Source organism: Parathielavia appendiculata, assembly GCF_033297405.1.
Source record: "Parathielavia appendiculata strain CBS 731.68 unplaced genomic scaffold N657scaffold_1, whole genome shotgun sequence".
Classification (NCBI taxonomy): Eukaryota; Fungi; Ascomycota; class Sordariomycetes; order Sordariales; family Chaetomiaceae; genus Parathielavia; species Parathielavia appendiculata.
The window spans coordinates 3,331,613-3,359,420 of NW_026944220.1; the positions used below are offsets into that span (position 1 = coordinate 3,331,613).

The 27,808-nt window shown below is 55.8% G+C and overlaps 6 protein-coding genes across 6 annotated transcripts; 3 read left to right on the top strand and 3 right to left on the bottom strand.

Moving 5' to 3' along the window:
- Positions 1-390: 390 nt before the first annotated feature.
- Positions 391-3,075, top strand: N657DRAFT_549294 (uncharacterized protein; the record flags this gene model as incomplete). Its single annotated transcript, XM_062787881.1, has 1 exon — positions 391-3,075. A coding segment is annotated over one exon (2,685 nt), but the record flags the coding sequence as incomplete, so codon positions are not given.
- A 4,311-nt stretch (positions 3,076-7,386) lies between these two features.
- On the bottom strand, positions 7,387-9,735 carry N657DRAFT_639789 (succinic semialdehyde dehydrogenase). Its single transcript, XM_062791838.1, has 3 exons — positions 9,305-9,735; positions 9,143-9,233; positions 7,387-9,086 (listed from the first exon to the last, which is right to left on the bottom strand). The coding sequence occupies exons 1-3, from the start codon at positions 9,314-9,316 to the stop codon at positions 7,702-7,704; spliced, it is 1,488 nt and encodes a 495-aa protein (XP_062652983.1). The 5' UTR covers positions 9,317-9,735; the 3' UTR covers positions 7,387-7,701.
- A 2,301-nt stretch (positions 9,736-12,036) lies between these two features.
- Positions 12,037-14,321, top strand: N657DRAFT_61181 (glycoside hydrolase family 79 protein). The gene is made up of 5 exons (XM_062790374.1): positions 12,037-12,272; positions 12,323-12,953; positions 13,003-13,294; positions 13,360-13,546; positions 13,800-14,321. The coding sequence occupies exons 1-5, from the start codon at positions 12,125-12,127 to the stop codon at positions 14,189-14,191; spliced, it is 1,650 nt and encodes a 549-aa protein (XP_062652984.1). The 5' UTR covers positions 12,037-12,124; the 3' UTR covers positions 14,192-14,321.
- A 211-nt stretch (positions 14,322-14,532) lies between these two features.
- N657DRAFT_61108 (uncharacterized protein) lies at positions 14,533-15,871 on the bottom strand. Its single transcript, XM_062790352.1, has 3 exons — positions 15,380-15,871; positions 15,023-15,319; positions 14,533-14,960 (listed from the first exon to the last, which is right to left on the bottom strand). Exons 1-3 carry the CDS (start codon positions 15,622-15,624, stop codon positions 14,735-14,737), a joined length of 768 nt encoding a protein of 255 aa, XP_062652985.1. The 5' UTR covers positions 15,625-15,871; the 3' UTR covers positions 14,533-14,734.
- A 3,162-nt stretch (positions 15,872-19,033) lies between these two features.
- N657DRAFT_561079 (uncharacterized protein) lies at positions 19,034-23,038 on the top strand (the record flags this gene model as incomplete). The annotated part of the gene is made up of 2 exons (XM_062788035.1): positions 19,034-22,852; positions 22,943-23,038. The coding sequence occupies 2 exons, from the start codon at positions 19,034-19,036 to the stop codon at positions 23,036-23,038; spliced, it is 3,915 nt and encodes a 1,304-aa protein (XP_062652986.1).
- A 2,382-nt stretch (positions 23,039-25,420) lies between these two features.
- Positions 25,421-27,417, bottom strand: N657DRAFT_676874 (uncharacterized protein; the record flags this gene model as incomplete). The annotated part of the gene is made up of 5 exons (XM_062795933.1): positions 25,421-25,651; positions 25,710-26,076; positions 26,132-26,808; positions 26,863-27,058; positions 27,116-27,417. 5 exons carry the CDS (start codon positions 27,415-27,417, stop codon positions 25,421-25,423), a joined length of 1,773 nt encoding a protein of 590 aa, XP_062652987.1.
- Between the last annotated feature and the right edge of the window lie 391 nt (positions 27,418-27,808).

A 27,808-nucleotide genomic window follows, 5' to 3' on the forward strand; every position in this document is an offset into this window, starting at 1 on the left:
CACTCGGGGTGTAACAGTACATGCTGGGGGCAGGGAGCCAGTGGCAGGGCGAGGCGGACCTAGCGGGTGTGATTCTCGTGGAGACGACTGGCATGCTATGCTGCAAGACCGCCATGTGCCGCTCTGTCTAATATCGCAGCAAACCCATACCGTCCCCCCGCGCCTCCGGCCCTGCGCTTCCCAGCGACTCTGCCATTTCTCTACCTGCCTCTCCCCGTGTGCCCCTCTGTTGGGTTTGCCGTCACATTCCTCACTGGCAGTAGCAATGCGGTGACCGGAGACACAACCTTGCCTTTGGACCCTCTTACTCATATTCACATGCCATGTCCTACCCCCCTGCCCCCGGCTCCTTCTTCTCTTTCCTCTTCTAGACCCTCCTAAGACAGCACCATGTTGTCCCGGCCGACCTTCAGCATCCGGAAGCTCATCCCGAGTCCCCAGAAGAAGCACGATGGACCGGAGGACTATGAGGGCTCGTACTTCTACCACGACGACGACGATGACATGGACACACTCAGCAAGATCAAGACTTGGAGACCGCCCATGGGGCTGATGAAGCGGTCCAAGCCGAGCATCGATATTCGCCGGAGTGAGGACCTGCACCGCATCATTTGCATTCCGCCGCTACCGGATACGCCGCAGTCGTCGACCACTTCTTTGTGCAGCATTGACAATGGCACCAGCCCACGTTCCTCGCCTCCGCGCCGACCCGACAGGACTCCTTTGGCAAGTCCCCTGATGAGCCCCCAGCGAAGCCCGCAAAGGAGTCCCCAAAGAAGTCCACTTCTCCTCCCACAGCAATTCGATGATCACCAACATCCGCGAGGCAGGAGCCCAATCTCGGCTCGCTCATTTCAACACCTGCACCCAACGCCACCTGCATCTCCTCCCCAGCAGGTCGACATGGCGCTGGAAACACCGCTGACTTCGCCGAACACGGCCCCCTCGACCTCCGCGACCGCCGCCAGCAGCCAGCCGACATCTCCCGAAGCAATCACAGTAACTCCACCAACAGAAACGCCCATTGAAGGCAACAATGCCGCCCTCTCCCCGGATGTCCAGCTTCTCACGCCCACGACCCAGATGGACGAGGAGTCTAAGCTAAGCAAAACGTTGAGCAACGCGAAACTATCCGACCATGAGCTGGACAAGTTATTCAAGCCCAAGAACTCAACAACCATGTCCCCTCCGGTGCGCAGAAAGTCGCAGAGGCGCAGCCAGGGCTCCGTCAAGTCGGCCAAGTCTCCAACAAAAGCGTCCAAGAAGGACGCTTTGTTGCCCGCCCAAGCCCGACTCCCTTCTAATTCGAGGCCAAAGCGGGCAAAGTCAAAGAAGTCGCGGAGAGTGCGGCCACGTGCGCCGGTGAGGCAATCGTCCATGTGGCAGTTGACCGAAAGCGCCAAAGACTTGTTTACCATTCGCATCTTTCACCGAATTGAAGTCGACGAGATGCTCCCAGAGAGCACCTTGCGCGAGATCCGGATGAGTAGGGCAGCCCATTGGACGAGGTCTCCAGAGTTGGGCGTGACACACGTCGATAAGAGCGCAGCCGCCACACCCATTGAGCCCCTGAGCCTCGACGAGTCCCTCGACCCAGTGGCAGAGGAGGACATGGCGACGCCTCGTGCCTCTTTGGTGAATCAGGGAATGGAGATCAATCGGGACGGTTGCCAAACACCAACGCCGCTGCCGGCAGCACAAGTGACAAGGACAGAGGATGGGTCCAATGGGCAGGGACAAGCCGAAGGGCAGTCGGAAAAACAACCATCGCTGCCATTACAGCAACCGGATTCGCCAACCGAAGGGAACCTGCCGATCATGGGCGTCGAGGATGACCAAATCCCCCAGCGCCAGCCGGCCAAGGCCGAGCATCTGTCGTCGCCCATGGTGCCGCTGCCGATGAAGCCTCCGATGCACCGTCGCATGCCAAGCAGACAATTACCTCCTCTCCCCACCATTCCCGAGATCATGACGACAGGCCCCGAGGAGCCCGCCTTCTCGCCGACACCAGCAGCGTCGCAGCCCGGATCCGCAACCAAGGTAAACCCGGACGAGTACGTTTACCTCAACAGCACCCCTTACACCCTGACCATGCCGGCCTTCCGACACGGCAAGATCCGCCTGGCCAAGGCCGACCTGCCCATCGGCAAGCTGGCCGCGGCCGTCGACGACACGCTCGACTGGACCGCCTTCCAGATGGCCATCCTCGGCGGCGCAGGCGACTTCTTCAGCGAGCCGACCGACTACTCGCGCCCCTCGGAGGCGGAGCTCGACGAGCTCGAGGGGCTGACATCCTGGTTTGCGAGCTTCGGTTTCCAGGGCGCCGGTTCCCTGGTTGGGCCCAGCGACACATACCCGCGCACCCCGGGGCTCCAGCAGCCGTGGACGCCCGTCCTGCCGCGCACGCCAACCCTGGCCCCTCCGTCCCCCAACCCGTCCACCCCTAACAGCAGCCCGCGAACCGTCAGCGGCACCCGCAGCCCGGTGGGGATAATGAGGAGGATCGACCCGCCGGAAACAAGCGAGTCCTACAACTACCCAGGCCCCTACTTGGCCGCCTCGTTCGGCAGCGACTCCATCGCAGGCCGCTTCTTTCCCCCGGCCGCGCCATCGTCATCATCGTCGTCGTCGTCGTCTCTTCTCCACCCCGCGCCGGGGACCGCCGGGTATGCGCGAGGACACCGCCGCAGCGCGAGCAGCACCACCTTTGGCCACCATCACCATCACCAGCAACCGCAACCGCAACAACAACCTTTCACCACGCCCCGGGCATCAACGACACCATACAACCATGCTATGCACAGCTATGGTTTCCCACCATCGGCATCGGCATCCTTTGGAGGAGAGAGCCGCAACCGTAATCACGCCGGGCTGGCGATCGACTCGGAAAAGAGCCGGCGGCCGAGCGTGGATAGCGTGCAGAGCTTGCCGCAGAGCCCCATGATGGATCTGGTGGTGAGCCATGACGTTGAGGGGAATGAGTACATGGTGCCGATGGGGTTCAACCTCAGCCATGACCTGGGAGACTTTTTGACGTGGCATGCGGAGCATGTGTCCGGGGCTGGGTTTGGTGGAGGGCTTGGTGGTGGGGGGTTTGGTGGGGATGGGGGGAGGGTTTGAACTACAGAGGACTCCGTCATGCCCTCGGGAAGATTACCCTCCTTATTGTGGCCGGTTTTCGCCTAGCTTTGTTGGTGCAGTATCTGATGGACTTGTCTTTTGGAAGCGGTTTATCGGTTTTTGGTTGTATTACGGCGTTTTTATCTACGGCCATCACACATTTCTCTTCTTTCATTCTGCCGTTCAAATTCCAATCCTCTCTTTCTCCCCTTCTTATCACCCCAAGCCAGGCACTGTCATTTGGCCATATACAGGGGTGTTTGGGCATCAGGGCGGGATGGGGCATACTTTGTGTTATCTCTTCTTCTCTGTTCGATCTTTTTTCTGTGGAATCGTCTGGCAAGGCGTTTACTAGCCATGGCAGCATTTGGGGGCGCTGACTTAGGGAGGTCAAGGGGCGGCAACGCTTGATGGCTTTGGTTTTTGTTGTGTTTTCTGATACCACATGCATTTTCTCCTGTTTTAAATTCCTTCATTTTTCTCCCTTCTTGTGTTTGGGACTTTGTCACACTTTGCTTGGAGGCCAGGAGTCAGCGTTTAGGCATTTGTGGGAGTCGAGAGGGTGTTATTCTGGAGTGATGGACGGAGCACATGTTGTCTATGAGGCCATGGCGTCTTTCCACTGGGATTGTTTTGTTTAGGCGAGGTGAAGGGAGATGTGTACATATTTTGGTGATCCATAGCGACGACTGGGGCAGAGCACAGGTACATGCCTTACTTACTACCTCCGGTACTGTTCATCCCAGTGTTTTACCTCAACGTGAGCATAAAGTTAGCCAGTGAGTGGATCTCCTGGCGTCGTGGGCATGGCATGTCCAGTATGCACACTCCTTCGCTCCCGCTAGGATTGCATTGCATTTGCAGGGGTGAGTAGGGACTACTGTGCAGCAGCAGGTCAGAACGGGGCCTTTTTCCGCTCATACATTTCATAGCCCCAGCCTAAAGTATTAAGGGCGGCCTGATATGGATCCAGACACGCGATGCAGGCGATCTGACTTGCATGCAGGCTGGACTCCACTGTTGGTGGCCGGAATGGAGAGGCCCATAACGGGATGGAAGGCATATGCAAGAATTTAATAACGCAAAGCAACAAAATGGACCATACTCTCGTAACAAACATACTTTCGTCGTTTACGAGGCCTCAGGTTCTATATCAGAAGAAGCTGCCCCTTCAGCTGATCAGCTTTGACGCCGCCCTAAAGTGCGGCTGGTGCAGGCTGCTGTGATTCCCCCAAGACGTCTCGGCGTGTATTGTCCATGCAACGTCAGACGGACAAAATAGCCTGACGTTGGAGACAAAGCAGGCCACTAATTATTCCCCAGCAAGTAGGCAGCGTTCCTACCTCGTGCTCCCATTCTCATGGATACTCCATTCCCTAACGGGTTCCCTGATGTTGGACAATAGACCTGACATCCCCAACAGCGCAACACCCAACAATGAAAAAGAATCATGCGATGGCCCTGCCGTGATCCTGAGCCGGATCAAACCAACGCAGGAACAAAGACGGTTGTGCCTGCAGTAGTTTGCCCGGAGGGATGAGGCGATGCCCTCGCTTTCAGGTTTTCCCGCCCAGCCGCCCCCGCCCCGCACCGCAACGCCGCATCTCCTAGCCATCAGCTAATAATCAAGCGGAGGCTGTATGCCATGCCGCGGCCGCGCTTACGAGAAACCCCTCCAGCTCTGGCCAATTAACCCGAAGCCGGACCCGCCTGGGCCTGCCTCGAAACGAAACGAAACGAAACAACCTCGGGTCGTACAAGTCTAGATCGGGGTCGTTGGATGGCTGGATCGCGAGGTTGTTTCATGTTGCGATTGCTGAGGGTCCGAAATCCGGCCGCGTTGGCCGAGGCCTCATGTCGAGCAAGACGGAGACTACCATGGAGGGATGGGGGTGTCTAAGAACAGGATATTGCGAGACTGTTTTGGCTGGAATATACTAATGGTGGCAGGAACTGGTAGAACCTGGGCCTAACAGATTGAAAACAAGATATTCTTGCCAACATTCCAAAACTGCCTTCCCAGACTGTTCAACCAATAATCTTCTTGAAGCAAGAACAGTTCTCTTTTAGAGGGTTCAGAGTTACCAAGGCCTACATTCTGTTTCACAGATAACAGACTATCCAGGCTTCGGCGACTGTCACAGCCTCAGCCCGGAGAGGGGCATATGAACCGTGGCTTCCTTTTCTGCATGGTCTCCTGTGATTTTAATGTAATGTGATTGAGCGACACTTCTTTTCTTGACCTCCATGAGATTCTATGCTCAATCCCTAGTTGTTCTTCTCTTCTTTAAAAAGAAAAGAAGAGAGAGTGATAAGTACCTTTTTAGGCTGAGGTAAGAATGACCCTAGCCCTATTCGTATCTGCCGAATACAGCCTTACTAACAATATATTCTTGTTTGAAGAGCCTATTTTATAAACAGCTTTGTATATTGTATTCAAAGACATTCGCTTATAGCATTTGCATACTATTGTCTACTCAATGTTGCGCCTAAGGGGTTAGGGCAAACCTGTTCCAACTGACAGTAAGTTCTACACCTATAAGGCTTGCTGTAACCCTGTGCTCAGACCTCCCAATCTCTCTATAGTAAAGGCAAGTGTGAGAGACGAGCGTACAATTAGGTGAGGCGCGAGGGCACTGCCAATGGGACTCAATTCTGCTAATCGCAAGGTGAGGGAAAAGGAAGAGGAGTTGGAAGAGCTCTCGCATTACAGTGGATAAAATGCCAGAGCAAGTGGGGCACGCGCGCGCACCTCGACGGCAGGTGCCGCCACAGCAGGTATGGGTGTAAGTGTTGGAAAGCCAACAGCCACGATTCCACGGTGTTACGCTTTATGGGAGCCCTTGAGACAGTGAACTTTTCGAGTGCCCGGGACCAGCCCAGAATCTGTCAATTGAGTGTTCTGTCCTTCTCCTTCTCCAAGTTGCCTGGGTGCCTCCTAGACCTTATGTAACAGCTGTGTATTACCCCTGACCAAGGTACGATACCGGCAACCCAGTTTCCGAGTTTCAAGTGCCTTCACTTCCAACAGTAGGATGCATTAAGGGATCTCGAGGTACGGAGGCTTGTTCAGCCTTTATCCTCTTTCCTTCCGTCTTTTCTCTGTCTTTTTTTTCTTATTAGGTAGTAGGCGCGTAGAGAGAGGAGGGGGTTGTTGAGCTAAAGTCTCGCCAAATTATTGTGCCGATGGGAGATGCACTATGCTAGAGTAAACAACAACGTATAGAAACAAAAAATAGTCTATGACGCATAGGGCAAAATAGAACTACCCAATATCTAGTCTTGTTAAGACGAGAACGAGATCTGTCACTCAACAATGGGTTTGTGGTGTGACGGAAAACGCACCCTGGACTCATGCTCTCTTCGGTGGGTCATCAGTGGGTGGTATATGCGCCCACTTGCCTTTCTCGCGTCGCAGACGCGGATCCTATATGCTCTCCCTCTTCCTTTCCTTAGCTTCCGATCAGCAGAATAGAGTCGGCGTTTGCAGTGTCTTAGTGCCTCGCCTTGATGCCACTTGTCTCTCACATGTGGTCTGTGACCGCAAACCGTCAGTTCCTCTTTTGGCATTGTTTTTTGGATGGTTCTATTGGCTGAATTTCACACTTCATTCCGACCGGTTCAACCAATTAGCGCTCGGTTTAACTTACCCAACTTGCGTTTAGCCTGGTTATAGCATCATAAAGTGCGCATTTTCACAAGCAGCTCGACATATACTGCCTTCGAAAATATATGAACAACGGATCCAGGTTCTATAGGTCTACTTACGTCTATTTATATGTATTAGCCCTATATATCTGTGTGTAGCCTGAGGTGCATTAGTTGCTGATGTTATGGTATGCATCGAAAGAATTGAAAGGCCCGGCCCAAAACCAGCGCTAAGGCGGAACTGACGGTGTACGGTCACAGATGTACTTGGTAATGAGAGCGATCTATCCGTATTTCGGGCGCTCCCACTTACATCCCTTGCAACAGCTACTCCGTATTCTCGCCAGCTCAAAATGAATCCAGCTTCCAAGTTTGCACATCAACAACCCCCCACAAACTCCCAGCCAGCTCACGGAAGAGCCATGTCAGATTTGAAAAGCGCATGCCATCTGTCACTTCATTTGGTGGTCCATTACCCAGCTGATCAGATCGGCTTGGAGTCTGTCACATCCTCCGGGTTATCGTTAAGCGCCGGAGCCGAGGCGAAGCGCATGATGGACCCAACAGTGCAGCAATCCCGTGCTGTGGCCGCGGATCTTTTACACCGAATTATAGACAAGGTAGGTGATTTGTGAGGAAGATGGAGTTCCGTGTCTGTATAGGTAGGCCATCACATCTGCACTCATTGCAGATCGTGAAACGGGACACCACTTCCTCGCGAGTCTTCCAAGTAACGACGCCAAGAAACGTAAACTATCACGCCAACGAGTACGCCGGGGATTGCTTTACAAAAGCAACTCCGCAGACTCTGAGTATTTAAAGGCCCGCTAAGCCAGCTCCCCATTCTCATACCCTCATTATTCCTCACGGTTCAACAACATCATGCTCAAACCCTTGCCCACGCACCAAGCCCCCTCCCGGTCCCCCTTGTGCTCACCTCTGCAACGGCTTTCCCATCCCCCCATACGTAATCATCTTGGTAACCTGGTACTCTCCAATGCCATACAACGACCCTTCCCTACCGAACCCACTCTCCTTGACCCCGCCAAACGGCGCTGCCGGGTCCGAAATCAAGCCCGTATTCACACCAACCATGCCCACCTCGAGGTGCTCAGCAACGCGATGCACCCGATGAATATCCCGCGAGAAGAAATACCCGGCCAGGCCGACGGGCGTCGCATTCGCCATCCGCACCACCTCCTCCTCAGTGTCGAAGGGAAACAGGCCCGCGACGGGCCCAAACGTCTCCTCGGCCGCCATGGCCATGTCGGTCGTCATGCCCGTCAGCACCGTGGGCTGGAAGAAGTTGGGGCCCAGATCAGGCATCCTGTGCCCGCCCAGCACGACCGTGGCGCCCTTTTGCTCGGCGTCCCGCACGTGCTGCTCGACCTTGTCGATGGCTTTGCCGTGGATGAGCGGCCCGTGGGTGACGCCCGAGTCGAACCCGTTGCCAACGGTGAAATCGCGGACCTTGGCGGCGAACTTGGTGGCGAACTCGTCGTAGACGCCGCGCTGCACGAAGATGCGGTTGGCGCAGACGCACGTCTGGCCCGACGAGCGGAATTTGGAGGCCACGGCGCCCGCGACGGCCAGGTCGACGTCGGCGTCGTCGAAGATGATGAATGGCGCGTTGCCGCCCAGCTCGAGCGAGAGTTTCTTGAGGGTGCCTGAGCACTGCTTCATGAGCAGCTTGCCGACCGGGGTTGAGCCGGTGAAGGAGATCTTGCGGACGGTGGGGTGGGTTGTTAGGACCTGGCCTACTTCAGGTGTGTTATTGAGCGCCGTGATGACGTTGACCACGCCTTTGGGGATGCCAGCGCGGTGGGCGAGCTCGGCGAGCGCGAGGGGCGTGTATGGCGTCTCGCCCGGGGCTTTGCAGACCACGGTGCAGCCGACTGCTAGGGCGGGCCCAACCTTGCGGGTGATCATGGCGGCGGGGAAGTTCCATGGTGTGATGAGCCCGCAGACGCCGACTGGCTCCTTAATCGTGAAGACGCGGTTGCCCGGCACCGACGAGGGGATGGTGTCGCCGTAGATGCGCGGCGCCTCCTCGCTGAACCATTCAAAGAAGTTGGCTGCGTACGTCACCTCGCCCTTGGCGTCGGCGGTTGGCTTGCCGTTCTCCCAGGTAATGAGGGTGGCCAGGTCGTCGGCATTTTCGACCATGAGATCATACCATTTCCTGAGCAGCTTGGAGCGCTCGCGTCCAGTCTTGAGGCGGAATTCGTTAAATGCGACGGCAGCGGCCTCGATGGCCTTCTCTGTGTCTTGGGCTTCAAACTCGGGACAGGTCCCGATGAGCTGGCCGGTGGCTGGGTCTAGACCGCAAGTGAGGATGCTGCACCGGGCTGAGACTGGCTGCAGCAAGGCTTACCGTGGACCTCAAATGTCTTGCCCGACCTGGCCGTTACCCACTCGCCGTTGACGTAGCACACATCCTGCTTGAAGAGGGACGGGTCTCTGAGCTGGTTGCATTGTGAGCTAGCCGCCCGGGCGCTCGCATGCTCGGTGATGGGGGGGAAATGCGGTGAGTTACCTTGGGAGTCATAGTGGATGCAAGGCGCGAGAAGGAGTTGATGATCCCAGGCAGTGCTGACCGCCGGAACTGAGACCTAACTGCTGTAGTCCGGGGGACAGAAAGCAGAGCCTTATGTAGAAAGGCCATCCCGACGGGCCGCGGCTGGCGCGGTGCGATGGGGGGCCGCGAGTCGAGGAGAAATGTCGGCAGTGCGGAGACCGAGGGAAGGGGATGCCAAGAGCGACTTGTATGTATTCCAGTAGATCGGGAAGTTGTCGGTTCTGGCAGCCTACCTAGGCTCTTTGCAGGAACAGTCACTGTTGGGAGTGATGGGAAGAATGCAATTGAACGGAAAGTTGGGGTCAACAGGGCATCCTAGATCCGGTAAGGAAACCTGAATAGTGAACCTCGTCCGGATTGCTTGTTGCGATGCTATCACTGCTTCAAGTTCGCAATTGTAGATGACGTCGTAATAGCGGGTCCTGCACCCCCAATGAACCGCGGTTCAGTCCCCAAGGTAACACGGAAGGCTGCCAATCAGGCGAGGTCCGACCGGTTCGGCGAGTATAAGTGGGGACGCGGCGCCTAGCGTCGGCAACGGGCAGCGAGAGGGGGGCGTGGGAGAACCGAGCGTCGTGGCGCCGGCGTTACTTCCCTTCAACAAGACATTGGCTTGTTTATTCAAGATCGAAATCACATGGACGGAAGTTTCTCTGGCATCTTTCAACTCCCCGGGTACGAATTTGATTTGTTTCAGCCAACCGCTTCCTTCGCCGTTTGAGACACAGGCACCTGCTGGGTCCGGCCAACGGATTGGCCTGGTGTACTGGAGAGTTAGGTGACTTATTGTACACTTTTTGCCCCATTAAATGTTCAGTGTCTGCTCAGAAGGGTCCAGAATTAGTACATAGCTTTGGAGACAGGAAACCGCATCCTTTGAGAAACAACAGAGGCAGAGGTTTTGGAGGACAGCATTGAGTAGGGGACGCTTGTCTGAGAACCATAACCTGGTGATTTGGGCGGGGTTGTGGGAGTTCGGCCTAGAGTTACTAGTGGTGGTCGGCGCAAAGGCCTTCATATATACGGAAGAGAAGCGCGACGCCGTGTCGCGCCAGCGCCAGAGGGGGCGCTGGCGTTCGGGGAGGAAGGCGGTATGGTGTATTTGAAAGTACTGGCGGGGTGTGGATAGGCCATAAGTTCGCTGAGGGAGCGGGGGAGGTGGCATGAGTGATATCACGGCAGCCGGAACAGAGACGCGCGAGATGCAGGCAAGCACGCGCGGCGGGGAAAGATTCGTGGTAGCCATCCGCGTGGACCGCGCGCAGCACGCCCAGCGCAGCTCGAGAGGTGTGAACGGCTGGCGCAAGCGGCTGCGCAGCCTCATGAATTTACGCCTCAGCTTGAGAGGGAGCCACGAAAGGGCTCGTTCGAAGAGGCCCATTGCATCCAAATGCTATGTGAAGTTGAGAAGTTGAGGTCGAGGTTTGTCGTCTTGGGTTCCCAGCTGGATGCGACGAGGCGAGTTCCACCACGACGTTGGGTGTTCGTCTTTGCGCCCAAAAGCGGGCCACATTACATTCGGAAACCGCAGAACCGCAGAGGGGTACTCCGAAAAATGGGCAACCTACTAGTACTGTACAGAATAGTTATGCGAACTGAACGAAGAGGTTTCCATCTTTCATCCCGCTCAACAGGAAAATAAAGATCCAGCTAGAATTGAAATTCATTGAAAATATATACAAGGCAAAGTTGGCAAAAAATTAGGTTAATATAAGTTAAGGCTAATGTAAGCCATTAAAAAGCCCTCTTATTTTGCTGATAGTCTAAGATATCTCAATTAAAATAGCATTAATATTATTTATATCTCTATGTTATAGAATACTAAGATTACTTAAAATCTAAATGGAATACTCTATCAGTTTAGTATTCATCTATAGTAGCTAGACCTTTATAGAGTAATAATATAAAAATAAGAAATAGGAGCTTAGCTAGACTAGTATACTAAGTCAATCCTAAATCTTACCAACCTATCTATCCTATTGGATCAGCTGAGAAATGGAGAATCGGGAATATTCAGCGTCAAAATACGGATTCGTGATTACATGGTTTTTCTTTCGATCAGGATATACCTGGAAATTCCCCACCACTGGTACAGAACCCACCTCCCCGCATCTACCTCCTGAATGCAAGCCCTGGAATTCACCCGTCCGACGATCCCGGTTCAACGGATATGACCTTCCAGGCTTTTCCTGAGGCATGTCCACATGTCAACAACGGCCTCAAACTGAATCAAAGTCTCACTCTTTCAGGGTAACGGCGCTTTCCTGCGTAGCACGAAACCTCACGACCTCACCGCCTTCGATTTTGGCCTATGTTGGTTTCAGTGTGCTTATCCGAGTGGCTTGTTTAGCCGTGTCTCGAATGGAAGCAACAAGCCTGCTCACGGTGTAGAGAATCGCCATGTTCCGCGGCTCTCTTCCGGCCTGCCATGTCGATCTTTTCATTCAGCCTACTACTGCACTAGCCACTCACCTGCGCCTACGGGAATCAACGCTGCATGCCCGTACGACAACGTCAGCGGCTGCTGCTCTTTTGCTGTGTCTTGTGAGCCGTTCACCCCGCTGGCCATGCACCATTTTGGCCGAGATCATGGCCGATTGATGGAATACTCGCAGCAACCATCGATGGGCTGTAACTCCCATCGCGGTTGGAAATAGAATACGAGCGGAGGAGGCGTGGGGTCCAGAGCATGAGACCTGTATATGAGTCCACGAGGCTCAGCCCCTTCCCACTTGCATAGACCCCATCAACAGCGTCCACCTGGCGGTGTTGCCCAGCATGAAGCAGCTTGCAATCCTTTACGCGCTAGCCGGTCCTGCTCTGGTCAGGTCTGAGTACACCGTTGCCGACTCCGTAGACAGTAACGAGGTCTTCGATGGCTATGTGAGCTACAGCATCGAGTTCTCAAGCTTCCCCGATTTCGCAGGTGGGCATGTCCGAGAGTCAAACTCTGCAACATCCTTCTAACTCACTCAGGGAACGTCTCGCACCCAAACACTTACTCGGAAACCCTCCTGGACAACCTTGGACGCATTCAGGGAACCAAGCCGTACATCCGCGTAGGCGGCAACACTCAGGACTATGCTCTCTATGACGCCTCTCTGCCCTATGCCCTCAACGGCACCGTCGACCCGTCACGATCTGCCGACTATCCCACAACCATAACTATTGGGCCCTCCTATTTCGAATCGTACAACACATGGAAGAACATCAAGTTCACCCACGGCTTCAACCTCGGCCTGGGCGCCAACAGATCGAGCGGATGGCAGACCCTGCTGGATACAGTTCCCCTGGCTTGCAAGGCTCTGGGCGGCGGGAAGCTCCATCTCTGGACGTACGGCAACGAGCCAGATCTATACTCGACGTCAGCCCAAGGGCCAGTGAGACCGCCCGACTGGAGCGAGAGCACCTACGTCTCCCAATGGCTCAATGGCACCCGCCAAATCAAGGCTCTTCTCGAGGAGCATTGCCCGGATCTCCTGGGAGAAGACAGTTACGGTTACATGGCCCCCTCCTTTGCCGGCGTTGGCAATCGCCTGAAAGCTCCGGCAGCCTGGGCAGCAGGCCTGAACGAGGACAGAAATATCAAGCTGTTCTCAACCCACAAGTGCGTCTTCTCTCGCCGTCCGTCAAACCACTTACTGACGTTGTTCCAGCTACATCAGCGGGGCCACATCTCCTGGGGTGACTCTCCAAGGCACCTTGATGAACCATGCTGTGACCAAACGCTCCGTAGACGCACACATCACCGAGTACAACACCATCCTCTCCCAGTCCTCAGGCCCAGTCCCGCCCCTTATCTTTGGCGAGACCAACTCCCTCTACAACCAGGGGCGACCCGGTCTTTCCAACACCTTCGGCGCGGCACTCTGGGGCGTCGACTTCAACCTCTACTCAGCCTCGGTCGGCTTCAAGCGGGTGCACATGCACATGGGAACGAATTACAGGGTATGTACTTCCCTTTCTTACTTCTCTCGGCCAGTATCATATTGACCTGCAACTGTCTGCTCCAGTATGGCGCCTGGCAACCCACCTCGACCGAACTGGCCACAATCGGCACCAAAGCCCCCTACTACGGCTCAATCGCAGTGGCCGCCGCGCTGGGGAGTCGCCCAGCAACCGTGATGGAAATCCCACTCGACTCCCAGACTTCAGGCGCCGACCTACAACCAGAAGCAGCCTACGCGATCTACATCTCCGGTACGTTTTCTCTGCTCCATCTCCCCCCTTTCCCCACACCTTTTTCAATTACCCCGTAAGAGAAGTCCAACCATGCAAACATCCACCTCCCTTCATTCACCCTTCAGCCTTCTCCCCCCTTTTCCCTTTTTCTCGACCCTGTAAATACCTACACCACACCCCTTTCACCGCAGACACCCTCCCTAACCCCCAAAACGGATTCCCACAATACCATCCATCAAACTAACCCCCCATCCCCTCAAAACCACAGAAGGAACCCGCCTCTCCCGCCTTCTAATCCTCAACATGCGCTCCTACAACACCACCCACCAGGGCGCCGGCCTCGAGCCCTTACCCTCGCCGCCTCCAAGGGGACAGGTGGAATACACCTTCCGCCTACCCTCCCAATCATCATCATCCTGTACCAAGCCACTGGCGGCAGGCGACAGAGTCCCCGTCAGGCGACTCATGGCCAACGGAAGCGACGCCATCACGGGCATCACCTGGGACGGGTGGAGCTACAACTATGAGCTGGACGGCGGCAGGCCCGTGCGGCTCAGCAATGTTACTACTGTCGGGGAGGAGGTTGTGGTGGAGGACGGCGGGGTGGTGAGGGTAGGTGTGCCGGATGCGAGTGCTGCGCTTTTGGAGGTGGGGTGTTCCTGAGGATGAAGCTGGGAAGGGACGTGGGAAGAGGCGGGCGAGGTGGTGGTGGCGTTGATGCTGTCTGGTGTCCTCTTTTGGAATTGTTCGAGGGCAATGGGCAAGGGATCGGGGATTTTGGAGTTACAGATAATGGCTGTCATGAGGTGATGAGCGATGAATGATCGACGAAATTGACAATTTTTGTTCTGTTGTCAGAAATCAAGGTACCTAAGGTAAGCTGGAGGGCGAAACAGCGGGGGCCCAGGCGAGCTGTATTGAATATGTATCAACCACCCTGGACTAGGCTAGCATGTCAACTCCGAAGTATACCCTCAACTCCTGACTCCATAATCGCCATGTGGGAACCATCCACGAAAGCATCCGCTCATCCATTGAGTGAGGGAGAGCAATTGTACAAGCCATTCACCGCCGGGAGTATTCCATATTTGTTTTTAACTTCCTGCAGAGGTGACGACGTCTGCCCCAACCAGCAGCGCAGTGGTTTGATCACAGCACCGGTGCCCTGTCATAAAACAAAACGCCTCAACCGTCTACCCTCCGCGCCTAGCTGTGCCGGAACGGCAGTTTCCTCTCCAGCGCGTGGAAGGCCTGGGTTCGTGGCGTGAAGGGGACCTGCGGGTTTGGCGGCGTGGGCTGCATCTCGACCGCGACGCCTTTGTCCTTGGGGCCATGGTAGTCGTCGTCGTCGTCCGAGTCCTCCATCATGTCGAGCTCCTTGTTGGGGAGCATCGCCCAGATGGCGAAGGCCGACTGGGCCACGAAGACGGACCTGAGTAAGGCGATTAGCACGCCGGAACTTTGGTGGTAGAAGGATTGCGAGGCACGGCTTACAGCATGTACACGGTCACGGCAAAAGTTCCCTTGGCCATCATGCAGCTCTTGCCTGCGTTGTACGGCTCCGCGATGCCGCAGCCGTACCGGATGTACCAGGCCACCGGGCTCGGGTATCGTGAGTCGGCGTAGTCGGGGCCGGCCTGGCCGTAGACGCTCACGGTGAAGAGCGCCGTCATGCAGAGGCCGACGATCGTGCCGAAGAGCGGATAGAAGACCTGCATGATGGTGGCAATCATCTTGGCCAGGAGAATGAAGAGGGCGACGATGGAGATGGCGACATTGTAGCTCGTTAATCTGGTCCAGTCAGTCACGGCTTGCGAAGTGAGATACGCGCCTTTGAACCGGGACACTCACGTCTGAGACCAGACAAAGGGGATGGTCGGCAACGGCTGGTGATTGGCATAGGCGTAGAGGATCATGTTGGGATTTGAGTTGAGCTTGTTCTCAAACCCGATGCGCCAGAAGAGAGTCCGGAAGGCGTCTGGCTGCTGGACGCCGAACAGGACGAGCAGCGGGATAATACCCGCCAGCTCGGGAACCATGCCCCAGTACAGAGGCTTCTTTGCCCTCCATGGCCGACGGAGGATTCTGTATGCCATTTCTCGTTCCTCGACTGCCGACTACAGCCTCCTCAACAGGTTCGTCTCCTCCACTCTATTCTGTTGGACCCGCGTGGGGCCGCTGGCGCTGCGCTGCGCGTTGGCGATTGTTCTCCGCACTGAGTCGGAAGCCGCTGAGGGACGGCTTACATTGAAATTCGTCGCAATCGGTGCCGAGTGAGTCCTGCTCAGCTATCCGTCGATGTCGACGACACAGAGATAACGAGGATAATCGACTTTCAATTCACGATCGCACGCATCCCGGAAACAATGGAAACGCGAGAGGATTGTGCTCACGATTTAAAGGGCTTGCATGCATCTCTTCCGCCCGCTCGCCGCCTGTGCTGCCGCCGAGCCTGGCAAACACGCACAATTCCGACAGTCCGTAGATGCGGGTGGCAGGACAATCACAGCTGGACGCCCAATGAGAGTGCCGGGCAGGTCTGGTTGTGGCAGCGTGTAAGCGCCCAGTCGTCCAATCCCAGGGGAGCATGCTCATGCGGGAACACAGAGTGACAGCTGCATTATCCATGGATGGGCCGCCAGAACGTGGAGCATTGGAGAGGTGCTCTGACAGCTGCCCAGTGTCACCCACCAGGCGCTGACAAGACGGTCGTTGGGGCAGCTGCCGGTTTGGCTCATCAAGCAAAGCTCAACTGCTCCGCTGTGGTGATGGTTGGTGGCGGCAACAGGTTCGGGACTCAGCATTGGACGCAGCACAAGGACAGATATACCTAGCCGATCCTCTGCCGCCTTTCTTGAGTCGGTATGCAGAAGTGACCGAACAGCTTGCTCGAGATAACGGATCGCTTGGCTCGATGCCAAGATTCGTAGAACTCGGGATGGCCCGCTGCTTGTTGCAACTTCTGGAGCATTGGAAATCTTGAATCGCTCGGGCGTTCGGGCATGAAACCGATGCATGAAAGAGTCCACAAGGCTTGTCACTTTGTGTGTTTCATAATGGCTTTGCAAACCGGCCCCGATTACCGAACGAAGAGAACGGTGCGTTGAAGAGACGGGAATGGCAGCCTGCAACAATAACGTTATCACGTAAGAGAGTGGAGACGTACAAAACTTTCCTTCACAACCCACATGCCGATCTGCAGGCTATGACAAGGTCCCCAGATCGATTTACTGTACGGTTAACTTACGGATGTCGGAAGTTCTCCAGCCGTCTCCATCTTCAAGTTGATTTTGCTTCTGATGAAACAGAACTTCACAGGGGTCGATGTCGCTTGTGTGATTGAGTGATGAGGCGATCGGGACTGCTGCACCCATCTGTGGTCGGCATGCGAATCGCGGAATGCCGCTATCGCAACGAATGGGAATTGCCTGTGCTGGGCATCGATTACCACCCCAGCCACAGTGCCGCGATCGCTGATTGGCTCTCTCCATCGGTTCGTGGGCCAGAGATCGGCCGTTCCAGAACGCCTCGCTTCACCCGCCCACACTTTTTCCACAAACCTCGAATTCCATTGTCACTTCCAGTGTCGTTCGTCGGAGCTACAACAGACCCTCAGATTCAGATTGGCAACCTGCGCACGCGGAATGAGCCACAGAAGGCGAGAGCCGGGAGTCGACATGGACCATATTCCGCAGGTGTATTCGGTAGCGGCAAACGGATGGGCTCCTTTTGTGGCACTTGACAGAAGAAGCTGCCTGTGGTCCACGGCTAGTCAATTTGAGAACCGGCGCTCCAGAGTCCAGACCCTCACCGACCGGTGAACCCCTGTCATGCTGTGCTTCATGCCAGCGACATGTTCGGCTCGCCGCCTTCTGTTCTGGGCGAGTGTCAACTTCCTTCGCTCCCAAAGCCTGCCATCATCACTGATCTGATCAGCCCACTTTGCTGCAACCGTTAAACTACCTTACCGAAGGCTCCACCCTCGCCCCTGTTACGGACAGAGTAACAAGACGTTACGGAAGAGAACTGCATTTGCCCTGGCTCGCCTGGGCAGCACCTACACGTGTACTAAAATTCCATGCGCCTCTTTGGATGGGGATCTGCCCTGCTAGCAAGAAGGGCAGGCGTTGTCTGTTACCGGTCTTCCTGAAGCTTCCTGGCACTTCTCTGTACCTTACCTACTAAGATTACCTGGTCGAGACAATCATTGTTTCCATTGCTCATGACAGTCAGATCCAACCCGTGCACTTTTGCCTACATCGATGGGCCTGAGATGACGTTTTAACTTAAAAGGGACCTCTTTGGGTTGGTGACCCGGACACTTTTCCCCGCAACACCGGATTCCGTTCGTTTCATGTAATTGTACCTGTACCAGTTAGCCGGAAACCAAACCCACCTGGGTCGCTACTTCGCTGCTTTTACTGTCTCTTTCTCTCTCTGTCCTCGGAGCAAAACTCCCGATTATTACCTTAAGAGCTCAACCCTTCGACCTACACTCTGGTTCCCCACAAACGACGACGGTGCGACAAATATCTGTACCTCAGAGCCGAGACTTGCTGGAACTAAGGTATTCGCTTTGTTTCTAAACCACATCTGCCGCCGCCGCCGCCGCCGAATTCCACCATCCCAGAAGCTTGATATCAGTTTTTCATACATCGTTGGCCAATGGCCTGCTGGGCTGTTCGGTCTGGTGCCCAATTCCCTGCCCCCTGTCCAGAACGGGTTGCCGTTCTGTTTCCAACGCCGTTGTCGTGGTCTTCCGGGTTCGGTGGCGGATAGTCGAGACCCGCCACTCACCTCTCCCCCCTTCAATTCAGCGGCTCAGGTCAGAAACAGGCGCGGCAACATTCCCTCCTGGGAGACGGTCGAGACGCGCCGGGTCTCCTGCTGCTTCCTATGGGAATGACTTTGGGAAACGGAGCCGAATTCGATATTTCTACCCCGGGGGGCCCGCAACCTGCTTCTTCCCCCCAGCCCCGCCCTGTTTCGTCTCGCCCATCGACCGTCGACGACTCTGCGCCTCCCACCACTAATTCTACACTCGGCACCACGAGCAGCCGCAGCAGCAGTCATTACCCGGACGAGCCTGTCTGGACGACCCCAAACGGAGAGGAACCCTGGCTTCGGACGCCTGAAGCCAACCAGTATGACTTGCAAGCTCACTCGCTAGCGCACGAAACTCCCAGGCCCGGCCAGCGTCCCCTCGAGACCGACGCCGACCCTGCTGTGAATCCGCTCGTCCCCGAACCGGCCACCGAAAGCCCGCCGGAAGGTTACCGAGGCAAGAGGCACTCGGCAATCGACAAGAGCGGTTCGCGCCCTCTCGGATCACCAACTAAGAAGGCCCGCCTTGTTTTCCCCGGAAGTCTCTCACTTCCAACCTTGGGCGAAGTCACTCCCGCTCAGCCGGGTGTGGGGGCATCTCCCCTATTCTACTCCAACTCGCCGAATCAAAAGCTTAGTCGTCTGGCCAGCTTCTCTCCTCCAGACCCGGCTTCGTCCATAATGAGCAACGAACGTCCTGATGGCGTGACGACCACCCTTCGCTTGCCTCAAGGGCAAGTCACTGCAACAAGCCCCGCAAGGTCGTCGGGGACCCCACTTAGCTGGTCATCAACTGAGCCATCCAGCGTCTCGCGCAGTCCTGACGGCTGGCCGCAACCCTCGCTTGTCCAGCTGCTCCAAGGAATCGGAGTGGTCGAGCTGCTGGAGCAGGACGACCGCCCGACCTTCATCATCGACCTCAATGACCCCGCCAATTTCTCGCCCAGGACCCTCCACCTAGTATACGCAAACGTCGCGTTGAGGACCACGCCCGCACTTCTAGGGTCGTTGCAGCCTAGCTCCGCCGATACGGAATCGGCGCAGAGCCGCGAATTCTTCGAATTCAAGGATTGGGCGGTGAGCTTGATGCGGCAAACCACGGGCTCGGATGCTGGTTCTCAGTCGGCCGCATACGCGGGGCTCTTATGGACTTGCTCAACGCTAAGGAAGCGCTTCCGCATCATCCGGGGCTATCATGTTGCGCAAGTTGCGGCCGACACACCGACGTTGACCAACCAAGCCCAGATAGTGCAGAACTTGCCGGCGGTTGATTTAGGCTTGAACCCATGGACAGGCAGGAAATCAGAGGCAACGAGAGAGCGCGTCGACTACTTCGAATCGACCCTGCAGGCCCAGGCCCAGGCCCACGTTCGCTCTCACTCTGAACCTCGAAGCAGGACCGGTTCGATTGCCGACACCGTCGTTAGGCCCTTCGATGATTTGGCTATCTTTTCGCCTCCGCTGCGGACAACGTTTGACTGGACGCGGATTCCCATCGACGACCCCAATCTTCCCGATCACCATAAATTTGCACGATCGATAGATTGGGCAGCAACCTCGCTCGGTCCCGTGGAGCTCTGGCCGATGGAATTGCGCATTCTTTCGACGCTAATCATGGGCAGCCCACATCCCGCGGCGCTCTACTGGGGTCGGGACCATGTGGCCATCTACAATGAGGCCTACATCACCGTTGCCGGGCAGAAACACCCTCGGCTGATGGGATCGCGATACCAGGACATCTGGCCCGAAATTTGGGACGAGATCCAGCCCGTGTTTGAAGCCGCCTGGAACAGCGGATATGCGACAATGAAGAACGACGACACCCTTTTCCTCTGGCGTCACGGCTACGTAGAGGAGACATCTTTCAATTGGGGCATCATCCCGCTGGTGGGAGGTGATGGGACAGTCGTGGCTCTCTATAATCCTGCATTCGAAAACACGCGGCGGAGAATTGCCGAGCGCCGGATGCTAACGCTTCGCGAAATTGGCATCAAGACAGCACAGGCCCGCGATGTGAAAAGCTTCTGGAAGCAGCTTCGAAAGGGCCTTGAGTACAATGAGTTGGATGCTCCTTTTGCCCTCATCTACTCGGCCGGCGAGGACAACGAGAGCGAAGTCTCGTCCTTGAGCTCAGGAAGCCTTTCTCATCCCCCGCAGATATTGCTGCAAGACTCGATTGGCGTTCCCGAGGGCCATCCGTGCGCCGTCCGCTCGATCGACCTGCGGTCCAGCGACGAAGGCTTTGCCCGGTACATGAGGGAGTCGTTGGCGCAGTCAGCCACTCCCATCATCCTCAGCGAGGAAGACGGCAGCCTACCGACGGAGCTGCTCAAGGGCGTCTCGTGGACAGGATATGGCGATCCGTGCCGCACCCTCGTCGTGTTCCCAGTGCATCCCACGACGGCCTGTGACTCCGTCGTGGGATTCATCGTTTTGGGCACTAATCCGCGGCGCCCGTACGACGCCGACTACCAATTATTCGTTAACCTCCTATCGCGCCAGCTCGCCACCTCGCTGGCCTCCGTCGTTCTGTTCGAGGAGGAAATCAGGCGCGGACAAAGGGCGGCCAAGCTGGCCGCCCTCGACCGGCAGCAGCTCTCGTTGCAACTTCGTCTCCGCACCCAAGAGGCAGTCGAGAGCGAATACCGCTTCACAAGAATGGCCGAGTTTGGACCCGTCGGCTTGTTCATTGCCGACGGCAATGGACACATCAACTACTGCAACGAGATGTGGTACAGGATTTCGGGTCTGCAGAGGAGCGCAAGCACGTTCGCTGCCTGGATGCAGAGCATTCGGGATGAGGATCGACCTGGCACAGAACTTGCTTGGCGCCGACTCGTCGAAGAGAAGACCCGCGTGACGCACGAATTTCGGTTCAAGGGCTCCAGAGAGCTCATTGACGGCCACTGCGTCGACGTGTGGGCGCTCATGAGTGCGTACCCCGAGACGGACGAGTCCGGAAATTTAAAGAGCATATTTGGCTGCATCACAGACATCTCGCAGCAGAAGTGGGCCGAGGACTTCCAGAAGCAACGCCGGGAGGAAGCGGTCGAGCTAAAGCGCCAGCAAGAGAACTTCATCGACATAACCAGTCATGAAATGCGGAACCCCTTGAGCGCTATCCTGCAATGTGCAGACGAGATTTCGTCTGGGCTGAGCCGGTACAGACAAGGAGACCCCTCGGCCAACGCCTCCGGTGCTCTAGACGCCTTGATTGACAGCTGCATCGAGGCTGCCAACATCATCTCGCTGTGCGCCAATCACCAGAAGCGGATCGTGGACGACATTTTGACACTCTCCAAGCTCGATTCGAATCTGCTACTCGTCACGCCTGTTGATGTCGAGCCCATCAGCGTGGTTCGGGATGTTCTCAAGATGTTCGAGACTGAACTGAGCTCACACGGCATCGATGGCCAGCTGACCATCGAACAATCGTACCGGGACTTGAAAGTTGATTGGGTGAAGCTGGATCCCTCGCGACTTCGCCAGGTCCTCATCAACCTGATGACCAACGCCATCAAGTTCACACAGGGCCGGCCGAAACGTTCCATTGTGGTCAGCATCGGGGCATCCAAAGACGGCGGGGAGGAAGAGCAGGGTTTGTCGTACATTCCCCCGCGGCAACCGGGCCAGGACGACTTCACCGATGAGGCTGACTGGGCGGATGGCGAAAAGATCAACCTCCACTTTGCTGTCACTGACACAGGCACTGGATTGGATGACGACGAAAAGCGAATCCTTTTCCAACGCTTCAGTCAAGCAAGCCCAAGGACCCATGTCAGATACGGTGGTTCCGGTTTAGGTCTCTTCATATGCAAGACGTTGACTGAGCTGCAAGGTGGACAGATCGCGGTACAATCTGAAAAAGGACAGGGTAGCACCTTTGCGTTCTACATCAAGGGCCGCAAATCCAACCATCCCCGAGTGAGTTCACCGGAACCTATGCACACGTCCGAGGTTACACGACCTGCGCTGTCTTCTTCTATCAGCGCACCTCCGGTGCTACCCTCTGCATCCCGACCCGCCACGCCCACCAAGGTACCCGACCAGCCACCGCCGCCGCCGTCACCTTTGAAGGAGCCCGAACCCCCTAAACTCGACATCTTGATTGTCGAGGATAACCTGGTGAACCAGAAGGTCCTGAAGCGGCAGCTGCATCTTTCCGGCAGCAACACGCACGTTGCCAACCATGGCGGCGAAGCCTTGGCCGCGCTGAGGCACTCCCGGTTTTGGAACGAGAGCGCTACTGCCGTCGACGGCAACAACCCAGTCTGGTTGTCACCGCCGGGTCCTCCTGGGTCAGACGACAGGGTAGAGACCAAGAAGAATATCTCGGTCATCTTGATGGACCTTGAAATGCCCGTCATGGACGGCATCAGCTGCACGCGTGAGATCAGGAGGCTGGAGAAGGAGGGGGTAATTACGCAGCATATTCCCATTGTCGCCGTCACGGCGTATGCGCGGCCGGAGCAGGTGGAGCATGCAAAGGCTGCGGGCGTTGTAAGATTTTCTCTTTTTGCTGGACTGTTAAGTGGGCGTTGCAGACGTTCTTTGTTGGCTAACCGTGGGTTTTTTTCCGACCTGAAACAGGATGGCGTGATTTCGAAACCATTCCGCATCTCGGAACTGATACCCAAGATCGAGGAGCTGGTTGAAAAGTACAACATGGTTCCGAAGCCGCGTTGAAGCAGACGCTCTGGTCCGGGAACGGGGCCTCGACTCTTACGATGCAAAGGAATCAACGCAACGTGGCTTGTACCTTCCTGCGGTCGTTTCCGAATCTGATCATGGCTTGCTGCGAATGATTTGTTCGCGGACCCTGATGGTTAAGGTTAGACCTCTGGGGAGGCAAGGGGCTTGAAAGATATCTGTTGGGTTTTATGAAATCTCAAATTGAAACAAGGCCAGCCATGAAGAGTTATGGGATGTTTTTCCAAGCGTTGGATCCCCGCCGGTATTTCATATGAGATCGAACCTTTTCAAGAAGAACGGACGCGGAGAGAGATATGCGTTGGCGTTTTGTGATGGGGTGTTGGATCAGCTGCTGCTGCTGCTTTGGAGATTAGGGTTATGTAGCAGGGAGATTGTAGATTTGGGCGGGGGGTTCATGTCGGAGTGATGGGGTCAGAAGGTAGATGGATAGGAATTCTCTGCGGAGGAGAGGAGGATATACCACCCTTATAAAGCATATGTCATCGCGGAGTTTCGGTGGGGGAGTCATGGGAGGTGGGAAAACTAGATGGATGGAGAAGGTTCGTGGATGAGAAAGAACGTGACTTTTAAATAGACTGGTAATGTCTACTCTGACTAAACTGCCTGGCGCGTTCGTTCCACCCATATTTGATGTGTTGTGATCTGGTAATTCATTTCCTTTGATGAATTACCCCATCGCCCCATAAATAGAGACTTGAGTCTTCCATTGTTATTCCGGGGGGATGGTTGAGGGCTGGTAGTGAGGTATGTCTGGTTTCGTGCAAAGGGAATTGTAGCTCTCTTGATGTACTGTGAGTCTTTTTTGCTTTAGACAGCACAGGGCACACTTCTCATCCCGTTGTCATTAACTTACCGCCTTTCAAGCGCACGAGGTGTGAGTTCAGACCCCGGAAGCCGCCAGTTCTTTGAAGTATGACTTTCCATTAACTACCCGCTCCTGTGGCAGCGAGCTCAGTGGTCTGGCCTCCTTTAATCCCGGTGAGGAAGCAAGCAGGACTGTTGTTCATCTCCCATCGATGTAGTGAACTGCGGCCCATCCATATATACCTTATACATCTACTTGCAGGCCCTTCCATTTCTCGTCTAAAGCGGGGACACAATTAACATGCCAATGCTCGTTCATCCATATATTGGACAGGTTTTCTTAAGGTCTGGGAAAAGGATGGAGATAGCGGGTAAGAAGAGGGGGGGAGAGGAAGGAGGAGGACAAGAAAAGAAGCAGAAATAGAAGAAAATTAGAAGAAATAACAAGGGGGAGGAGGAGAACAAGACAACCTTATCACGAAGGGCATATGGGATGGTCATTGACATTGCTACCAATGTTCTCTACGTCAGAACAGACAGCTCGACAATGAGCAAGAGCCTTGTTTCCTCGAGTCACTCTAGCGTTCAACACTAACCAAGCTATCTTGAGTGAGTGAGAAATTGGGTAATGTAAGGTATGTGTGTAAATACACATGACCTGTTATCGAAAGTAGGAATGGACATCAGGTTATGAGTATCTCAGGCTGGCAGACAAACTCATGGTGATGTCTACTCGGAAGCCCACCATATCATTTTCAGTGCTTGACGGACCTAGAACAGCGACGACAAACACAGCCATAAGGAACAACAACCTGTTTAGGCGAATTCAACATGCGAGAGGTATATTATTAGCTATTAGCGAGTTTTGCTTGGGTCAGCCCTCCCTCGAAACCTCACCCTAGTTGGCGAGACACGAGGACAAGAACACCACGTCCGATGATGATTCCCCCTTCACAACCACAGCACCCTCAACGACACACCCCACAATCCACAACCCAACCCTGTATTTTTTTGTCATCCTTATTTTCTTGTTGAGTTCGGTTGGTCAGCCAACCTGCACCAGACCAGCTCCAACCACCGTCTCTTCTCATCAGTCAGACGAACCCAAAGCCAACCTAAACGACTGTGCCTTCTCTTTGCTGAGAGGGTAGGCGGGGTATACTCTGGGTATCAAAAACACCGAAAACAGGAGAAATAGCAGAGTGCGAGGTACATGTAGAAAAAGCAAGAAAAATCGAAACAAGTAGCAGTAACGCAATTGAGAGAACGGTGTTCATATGCTACACCGACTTTCGTGCTGCTGTTCGCACGCTGCTACAAGTTGTGAGGGTATCAGAGAACCAATCTTGACTTGGGTATCTCGAAATGCAGATCCGATCCCGACCTAACCCGAGGGTGAAGGTGAAAACGAGGGTGGGTTTGTGCCTCTCGTGGTGGCGTGCGTTGATGGGAGAATTCGCTCTATGTTTTCTTTTCTTGGTCGTATTTCATCTCCCGTCCGATCCGTTGCTCATGGTCATGATAAGCTCAAAAGGCGCGCCGCGTCGCTTTCTAAGCGGCGGCGGTGACAGCCGGGGTGGCCTCGAGCGGTTTGGCAGGAGTCTCCTCCTCAGCGGCAGCCGGAGCGGCAGGCGTGGCCTCAACATCGGCGGGCTTGGCAGCCTCCTCGGCGGCGGGCTCAGCAGCCTTGACCTCCGTCTCGGGGGCGAGGATGGCAGGCACAGCAGGGGTCTCCTCGGCCTTTTCCCCAGCCTTTTCGGTCTTCTCGGCCTTGCCCTTGCCCTGTAACCACGTCAGTCTCATATACAGCCTGCTCAACAGACTTTGAGCATAGACGTACCTTGATAGTGGCGCGGATCTTGGAGAAAGCCGACGGAGACTTGGGCTTCTCAGCCTCCTCATCCGAAGTCGAGCCCTCCTTCTTCTTGCCGAAGGCGAACGGAAGGACGCTCTTGCGCTTCTCGCTCTTCTCCTCCTTCTTGGTATCGCCGTTGGTGGTAACGGCAGCGGCCTCAGTGCTCTCGGCCGGCGCAGCGGCAGGGGCAGCAGCGACCTCAGTAGACAGAGGCTCGGTAGTCTCCACGGCGGGGATCACGGGGGCGGTTTCAGCGACAGCCTCAGTGGTGTTGGCAGGCGTCTCCTTGCTAGGAGACGCCTCGGCAGGAGCGGCAGCCTTCTTCTTGCCAAAGGAAAGGTTGCTGAAGATGCTTCAAGCTTGTCAGCAAGTGGAACAAGGCACGAAAGACAACCAGTATCGCCTACCTAGTGCGCTTGACGTGGACGGGGCGTTCAGCAGTCTCCTTTTTCTCTTCCTTCTTCTCTTCCTCCTTCGCGTCCTCGGTAGCGGGAGCAGCCTCGGTGGTGGCAGCCTCAGTGACGGCAGGAGCGGGCTCAGCGGCGGCCTCAGCAGCGGGAGCCTCGACGGCGGTGGCAGCAGAGGTCTCTGCAGCTGGGGTCTCCTCAGCGGGCTTGGCTTCGGTGGCCTCAACAGCCTTCTTCTCCTCCTTCTTGCCGAGGAGGCCGCCGATGCCAAAGATGGAAGTGCGTTTACGGCTGGCAGAGCGGCGCTTGGGCGCCTCCTTCTCGGCCTTGTCCTCCTCCTTCTTGGCCTCCTCTGTGGTAGGCTCAGCGGCGGCCGTCTCAGTGGCGACGGGAAGCTCCTCGGCAGCTGGACCAGCCTCAGTACCGGCAGGCTCAGCGGCGGGAGTCTTCTCCTCCTTCTTGACGGGAGCGGGCTTCAGGCTCTCGAGGGTCTTCTTGTACGTCTCAGACTCGGTGACGGTAGCAGCAAGCTCCTTGGCCTCGGCAATCTTGGCCTTCAACTGGGCAACCCAGTTGTCACGCTCAGCCGTGTTGGCGGCCTTGAAGGTGTGCTTGTGGCCCTTGGCAGTGAAGTGGAACTTGTGGGTGCCATCAACGGCAGGCTCCGAAGCATCGGCCTGGGTTTCGAGTCAGCCCATGAACCACAGTCAAGTGGAAATTGATTGACTTACCAGGTGGATCGCGCCGGTGGGGGCAGCCTTGTCGCCCTTCTCGCTGTAGAAAAAGAGGCCCTTGCCAGTCTCGGTGGCCCACGATGTGACATGATGGGCAACGTCGGGGACCTTGTCGGCCTTGAACGAGGCGATGGACTTGAGATCGACGGGCTCAGAGCCGAACCAGAAGAGGTGCTTGGTGTACAGGAAGTTCCTACATGACATTAGCGCACGGCGTCGATCAACAACCCAGAGCGACACGACGGCATACTTGGGGAAGTTGGCGCCCTGGCCCTTGTGCTCAAGATGGCCCTCCTCAACGGGCTTGGCCTCTTCCTCCTTCTTGGTCTCCTCAGCCGGAGCCGCAGCCGCAGCGGTCTCAGTAGCAGCAGCAGCAGCGGGAGTCTCAGTTGCAGCCGCAGGGGTAACCTCGACTGCAGGAGGAGCAGCCGCAGCAGCAGCAGCAGTCTCGGTGGTCTCGGCAGCAGCAGCCTCGGCGGGCTTTGTGTCGACGACGGGCTCAACGGCTGGGGCCTCCTGCGGCACGTCGGCGGGCTTCTGTGTATCGGCCATTGTGAAGAATTATGAGTTGCTTGAAAAGCAGGGTATCTTTAAGAAAATTTAGAAAACGGGTATCGGGTATCACTGAGAAGACAGAGAGCAAGAAAAAACAGGAGCCTTGATGTGACGGATTATTATCACGGTGTGGCCTGCACTGCTTCTTTTTGGAGGGGTATCGCAGAAAATCTCGGTGACGAGATGTGTTGGAGGGTGCAAGCAGAAAGGGAGAGAAAGAGGGAGAAGAACCTGCCGCGTGATGAGCTCCCTGGCTACTTATTTCGGACGAAGCAGGTCACGGTTTGTTCGTCGGTGGGTGCTCCAAGTCCAAAACGGCGCCGGCATGGCTGCTCGTTGGTGAACCCAGCCCCGACGCTTTCATCCTCGGGCTCTGACTGGCTGAATT